At 28.7% G+C, this 8,301-nt stretch overlaps 1 protein-coding gene across 2 annotated transcripts in view; it reads right to left on the reverse strand.

The window, feature by feature from the left end:
* The window catches only part of LOC138320439 (arylsulfatase B-like), a 59,827-nt gene extending 51,797 nt beyond the window's left edge, over positions 1-8,030 (reverse strand). The window contains exon 1 of one of the 2 annotated variants that reach the window (XM_069263401.1): positions 7,838-8,030. In XM_069263401.1, coding sequence (XP_069119502.1) covers positions 7,838-7,910 — 73 coding nt within the window. In that variant the 5' untranslated portion in view covers positions 7,911-8,030. Of the gene's footprint in view, positions 1-7,754 lie in introns of both variants that reach the window. The other variant, XM_069263402.1, reaches the window with a different exon arrangement.
* Positions 8,031-8,301: the final 271 nt, after the last annotated feature.

Here is an 8,301-nt window from a genome sequence, read left to right on the forward strand (position 1 = left end):
GACTATAATATTCTTAGTCTGTGTTATCAATCTAAATATAACTAGGATTACACTATACATGGACTATAATATTCTTAGTCTGTGTTATCAATCAAAATATAACTAGGATTACACTATACATGGACTATAATATTCTTAGTCTGTGTTATCAATCTAAATATAACTAGGATTACACTATACATGGACTATAATATTCTTAGTCTGTGTTATCAATCAATATAACTAGGATTACACTATACATGGACTATAATATTCTTAGTCTGTGTTATAATGCAAATATAACTAGGATTACACTACACATGGACTATAATATTCTTAGTCTGTGTTATAATGCAAAATATAACTAGGATTACACTATACATGGACTATAATATTCTTAGTCTGTGTTATCAATCAATTAACTAGGATTACACTATACATGGACTAATAATTCTTAGTCTGTGTTATCAAATTAACTAGGATTACACTATACATGGACTATAATAATCTTAGTCTGTGTTATCAATCTAAATATAACTAGGATTACACTATACATGGACTATAATATTCTTAGTCTGTGTTATAATGCAAAATATAACTAGGATTACACTATACATGGACTATAATATTCTTAGTCTGTGTTATCAATCTAAATATAACTAGGATTACACTATACATGGACTATAATATTCTTAGTCTGTGTTATCAATCTAAATATAACTAGGATTACACTATACATGGACTATAATATTCTTAGTCTGTGTTATCAATCTAAATATAACTAGGATTACACTATACATGGACTATAATATTCTTAGTCTGTGTTATCAATTTAACTAGGATTACACTATACATGGACTATAATATTCTTAGTCTGTGTTATCAATCTAAATATAACTAGGATTACACTATACATGGACTATAATATTCTTAGTCTGTGTTATCAATCTAAATATAACTAGGATTACACTATACATGGACTATAATAATCTTAGTCTGTGTTATCAATCTAAATATAACTAGGATTACACTATACTTGGACTATAATATTCTTAGTCTGTGTTATCAATTTAACTAGGATTACACTATACATGGACTATAATATTCTTAGTCTGTGTTATCAATATTAAATATAACTAGGATTACACTATACATGGACTATAATAATCTTAGTCTGTGTTATCAATCTAAATATAACTAGGATTACACTATACTTGGACTATAATATTCTTAGTCTGTGTTATCAATCTAAATATAACTAGGATTACACTATACATGGACTATAATATTCTTAGTCTGTGTTATTATCAATTTAACTAGGATTACACTATACATGGACTATAATATTCTTAGTCTGTGTTATCAATCTAAATATAACTAGGATTACACTATACATGGACTATAATATTCTTAGTCTGTGTTATCAACTAAATATAACTAGGATTACACTATACATGGACTATAATATTCTTAGTCTGTGTTATCAATCTAAATATAACTAGGATTACACTATACATGGACTATAATATTCTTAGTCTGTGTTATCAATCTAAATATAACTAGGATTACACTATACATGGACTAAATATTCTTAGTCTGTGTTATCAATCTAAAATATAACTAGGATTACACTATACATGGACTATAATATTCTTAGTCTGTGTTATCAATCTAAATATAACTAGGATTACACTATACATGGACTATAATATTCTTAGTCTGTGTTATCAATCTAAACATAACTAGGATTACACTATACATGGACTATAATATTCTTAGTCTGTGTTATCAATCTAAATATAACTAGGATTACACTATACATGGACTATAATATTCTTAGTCTGTGTTATCAATCTAAATATAACTAGGATTACACTATACATGGACTATAATATTCTTAGTCTGTGTTATCAATCTAAATATAACTAGGATTACACTATACATGGACTATAATATTCTTAGTCTGTGTTATCAATCTAAATATAACTAGGATTACACTATACATGGACTATAATATTCTTAGTCTGTGTTATCAATCTAAATATAACTAGGATTACACTATACATGGACTATAATATTCTTAGTCTGTGTTATCAATCTAAATATACTAGGATTACACTATACATGGACTATAATATTCTTAGTCTGTGTTATCAATCTAAATATAACTAGGATTACACTATACATGGACTATAATATTCTTAGTCTGTGTTATCAATCTAAATATAACTAGGATTACACTATACATGGACTATAATATTCTTAGTCTGTGTTATCAATCTAACTAGGATTACACTATACATGGACTATAATATTCTTAGTCTGTGTTATCAATCTAAATATAACTAGAATTACACTATACATGGACTATAATAATCTTAGTCTGTGTTATCAATCTAAATATAACTAGGATTACACTATACATGGACTATAATATTCTTAGTCTGTGTTATCAATCTAATATAACTAGGATTACACTATACATGGACTATAATATTCTTAGTCTGTGTTATCAATCTAATCTAACTAGGATTACACTATACATGGACTATAATATTCTTAGTCTGTGTTATCAATCTAATATACTAGGATTACACTATACATGGACTATAATATTCTTAGTCTGTGTTATATCTAAATATAACTAGGATTACACTATACATGGACTATAATATTCTTAGTCTGTGTTATCAATCTAACTAGGATTACACTATACATGGACTATAATATTCTTAGTCTGTGTTATCAATTAACTAGGATTACACTATACATGGACTATAATATTCTTAGTCTGTGTTATCAATCAATATAACTAGGATTACACTATACATGGACTATAATATTCTTAGTCTGTGTTATATCAATATAACTAGGATTACACTATACATGGACTATAATATTCTTAGTCTGTGTTATCAATCTAAATTAACTAGGATTACACTATACATGGACTATAATATTCTTAGTCTGTGTTATCAATCTATATAACTAGGATTACACTATACATGGACTATAATATTCTTAGTCTGTGTTATCAATCTAAATATAACTAGGATTACACTATACATGGACTATAATATTCTTAGTCTGTGTTATCAATCAATATAACTAGGATTACACTATACATGGACTATAATATTCTTAGTCTGTGTTATATCAATATAACTAGGATTACACTATACATGGACTATAATATTCTTAGTCTGTGTTATCAATCTAAATATAACTAGGATTACACTATACATGGACTATAATATTCTTAGTCTGTGTTATCAATCTAAATATAACTAGGATTACACTATACATGGACTATAATATTCTTAGTCTGTGTTATCAATCTAATAACTACATTTATTACACTATACATGGACTATAATATTCTTAGTCTGTGTTATCAATTTAACTTGGATTACACTATACATGGACTATAATATTCTTAGTCTGTGTTATCAATCTAAATATAACTAGGATTACACTATACATGGACTATAATATTCTTAGTCTGTGTTATCAATCTAACTAGGATTACACTATACATGGACTATAATATTCTTAGTCTGTGTTATCAATCTAAATATAACTAGGATTACACTATACATGGACTATAATATTCTTAGTCTGTGTTATCAATTTAACTAGGATTACACTATACATGGACTATAATATTCTTAGTCTGTGTTATCAATCTAACTAGGATTACACTATACATGGACTATAATATTCTTAGTCTGTGTTATCAATTTAACTAGGATTACACTATACATGGACTATAATATTCTTAGTCTGTGTTATCAATCTAAATATAACTAGGATTACACTATACATGGACTATAATATTCTTAGTCTGTGTTATCAATCTAACTAGGATTACACTATACATGGACATGGACTATAATATTCTTAGTCTGTGTTATCAATCTAAATATTACTAGGATTACACTATACATGGACTATAATATTCTTAGTCTGTGTTATCAATCTAAATATAACTAGGATTACACTATACATGGACTATAATATTCTTAGTCTGTGTTATCAATCTAAATATAACTAGGATTACACTATACATGGACTATAATATTCTTAGTCTGTGTTATCAATCTAAATATAACTAGGATTACACTACACATGGACTATAATATTCTTAGTCTGTGTTATCAATCTAAATATAACTAGGATTACACTACATGGACTATAATATTCTTAGTCTGTGTTATATCAATTTAACTAGGATTACACTATACATGGACTATAATATTCTTAGTCTGTGTTATCAATTTAACTAGGATTACACTATACATGGACTATAATATTCTTAGTCTGTGTTATCAATCTAAATATAACTAGGATTACACTATACATGGACTATAATATTCTTAGTCTGTGTTATCAATCTAAATATAACTAGGATTACACTGTACATGGACTATAATATTCTTAGTCTGTGTTATCAATCTAAATATAACTAGGATTACACTATACATGGACTATAATATTCTTAGTCTGTGTTATCAATCTAAATATAACTAGGATTACACTGTACATGGACTATAATATTCTTAGTCTGTGTTATCAATCTAAATATAACTAGGATTACACTATACATGGACTATAATATTCTTAGTCTGTGTTATCAATCTAAATATAACTAGGATTACACTGTATACATGGACTATAATATTCTTAGTCTGTGTTATCAATCTAAATATAACTAGGATTACACTGTACATGGACTATAATATTCTTAGTCTGTGTTATCAATCTAAATATAACTAGGATTACACTATACATGGACTATAATATTCTTAGTTTGTGTTATCATCTAAATATAACTAGGATTACACTATACATGGACTATAATATTCTTAGTCTGTGTTATCAATCTAAACATAACTAGGATTACACTATACATGGACTATAATATTCTTAGTCTGTGTTATCAATCTAACTAGGATTACACTATACATGGACTATAATATTCTTAGTCTATGTTATCAATCTAAATATAACTAGGAATTATATACACTATTACACATGGACTATAATATTCTTAGTCTGTGTTATCAATCTAAATATAACTAGGATTACACTATACATGGACTATAATATTCTTAGTCTGTGTTGTCAATCTAAACATAACTAGGATTACACTGTACATGGACTATAATATTCTTAGTCTGTGTTATCAATTTAACTAGGATTACACTATACATGGACTATAATATTCTTAGTCTGTGTTATCAATCTAAATATAACTAGGATTACACTATACTTGGACTATAATATTCTTAGTCTGTGTTATCAATTTAACTAGGATTACACTATACATGGACTATAATATTCTTAGCCTGTGTTATCAATCTAAATATAACTAGGATTACACTATACTTGGACTATAATATTCTTAGTCTGTGTTATCAATCTAACTAGGATTACACTATACATGGACTATAATATTCTTAGTCTGTGTTATCAATCTAAATATAACTAGGATTACACTATACTTGGACTATAATATTCTTAGTCTGTGTTATCAATCTTAATATAACTAGGATTACACTGTACATGGACTATAATATTCTTAGTCTGTGTTATCAATCTAACTAGGATTACACTATACATGGACTATAACATTCTTAGTCTATGTTATCAATCTAAATATAACTAGGATTACACTGTACATGGACTATAATATTCTTAGTCTATGTTATCAATCTAAATATAACTAGGATTACACTATACATGGACTATAATATTCTTAGTCTGTGTTATCAATCTTAATATAACTAGGATTACACTATACATGGACTATAATATTCTTAGTCTGTGTTATCAATCTTAATATAACAAGGATTACACTATACATGGACTATAATATTCTTAGTTTGTGTTATCAATCTAACTAGGATTACACTATACATGGACTATAATATTCTTAGTCTGTGTTGTCAATCTAAACATAACTAGGATTACACTATACATGGACTATAATATTCTTAGTCTGTGTTGTCAATCTAAACATAACTAGGATTACACTACACATGGACTATAATATTCTTAGTCTGTGTTATCAACATATATCCGATTAAACTACACTTTCAAAACGTTTTACGTTATCCAATGTCCTTGGCTATTACTAAAGTAAGCACTCTAGCCTGTGTTACCTAATGGACACATTTGCATTTCCATTTAAGCATCACGTGTCTCCAATCGAAGTACGAATACTAGTGTTTTGAGCAGATAATTTCGACCCGAATTCTTGCCATAAATCCTAAAATGTTTGGAATTACTTATATTTGTAAATATTGTGCAATGTTTTGTAATGTAATATAATTAATTTTTCTTTGTTTTCATACCAAATCTGGCTTTCTGATTGGTCAATATTTTTTTGCATACCACTATGAAAAAAAAAATCCGAGAATGGCGCGAAACCCCGACGTTTTCGTGGTGTCACAATAGAGACTAGAGACATTGACGTTGCGTATTGATTCGGAAAAAAGAATCCCTTGAAAAACCACTATAATGTTACATTTAAACATACTTCATTTTATCAAATAGAGTATAAAATTAATTATAAGTATTGATGTCACTATTTTTTAATTTTATCGGGTTATGAAAAAAAAATGTTTGCAAACTTTTGTGAGAATCCGCTACGCGGATTCACACAGTTTGCAAACAATTTTGTTTTTCATACCCCGATAAAATTAAAAAATAGTGACATCAATGCTTAAATAATTATTTTTTCTTTGTTTTCATACCAAATCTGGCTTTCTGATTGGCCAATATTTTTTGCATACCACTATGAAAAAAAAATCCGAGAATGGCGCGAAACCCCGACGTTAACGTGACGTCACAATAGAGACATTGACGTTGCGTATTGATACGGAAAAAAGAATCCCTTGAAAAACCACTATAATGTTACATTTAAACATACTTCATTTTATCAAATAGAGTATAAAATTAATTATAAGTATTGATGTCACTATTTTTTTTTTAATTTTATCGGGTGAATCGGGTGAATCGCGTAGCGGATTCTCACAAAAAAAAATTTTTTTCATTCCCCGATAAAATTTTAAAAAAATAGTGACATCAATGCTTAAATAAAACAAGGTCTCTAATGAAACTCTCTATTTAAAGGCCCATTACCTTTCCAAAACGGCTTTTAATTTTTAAAATGGGAATGTAAAACGAGATCGATAATTTTGTAGAGTCGCAAAAGTTATTCACTCATCTTTAATACTACACTCATCATCATCTCTCAGAAAATTTTAATTGAAATAAATAAAATGTTAATTTTCATAACGCGGGTCGTCTTATGTTTCACGCCGTCGTCCTAAATACCACGTAGCAGTTGACTCTCACTACGCACAGACGGCAAAACGGCGAACTGAATCTCCACAATTATCATTATTACCCAGGAAATCTTGCATATGTTTGGTGTTGTTAACTCATCTTAGGCCATGGATAGGCATTTTCTTTTGTTATTAATGTTTTTAAGAAACTTTTAAATTTTGCTTCGGAAAGGTAGTGGGCCTTTAACTAAAAAAGACACAAATTAAATATCTGCTTTATTGAAAGGAGTTTTACTTTACGTCTCCTCAGAAAAACTACTGACCTATATATCTGCTCACGCACGACGTGATATATCATGTGTCCCTCTAAACACACATTTGCTGGTTTATACCTGATAACTGTAAACTTGAATTAGCATTATTATATGTTGTATACGTGTCCCGCCTCGCTCAGAGACTGTGAACAGAGATATACATACGTACCGTCGTTGTTGTACCGTATGTTCTGTATGTGTCCGGTCTCGCTCAGAGACTGTGAACAGAGATATATACATGTACGTACGTACCGTCGTTGTTGTCACACGCAGTCCAGAAACTCTGGGGTGCAAATTGTGTGGTTACGTGGCCAGTGTCTTTCATTTCCTGAATGGTCGATATGAATCAGTTAAATTATCACTGTAAAGAAATGATATACAAACTGTACACATATGCATGGATAGCAACACACTTTTGTAACACGTGGCATTGTTCACTGTACCGCCATCTCTAGTACTAGCGATTGTATATGCATGAATAGCCATGTACAGTTTACATTAACTGAAGACTAACTAACCTTCGGGTGACATCACTACGTACCTCAAATTGATAAATCACTTTATTACTGTATACTATAGGATTAACCTATATAATAATGTGTTCATTATACAAGTTTACTGGTCAAAATTTCGGTTTACAAACTTATCTAACAAAACCAATTGGTTTCATGAATTTTAAAGCAATAACAAAAACAAGAGATTGTCATGTCACAAGT

This window comes from Argopecten irradians, chromosome 4, assembly GCF_041381155.1.
Source record: "Argopecten irradians isolate NY chromosome 4, Ai_NY, whole genome shotgun sequence".
Lineage (NCBI taxonomy): Eukaryota > Metazoa > Mollusca > Bivalvia > Pectinida > Pectinidae > Argopecten > Argopecten irradians.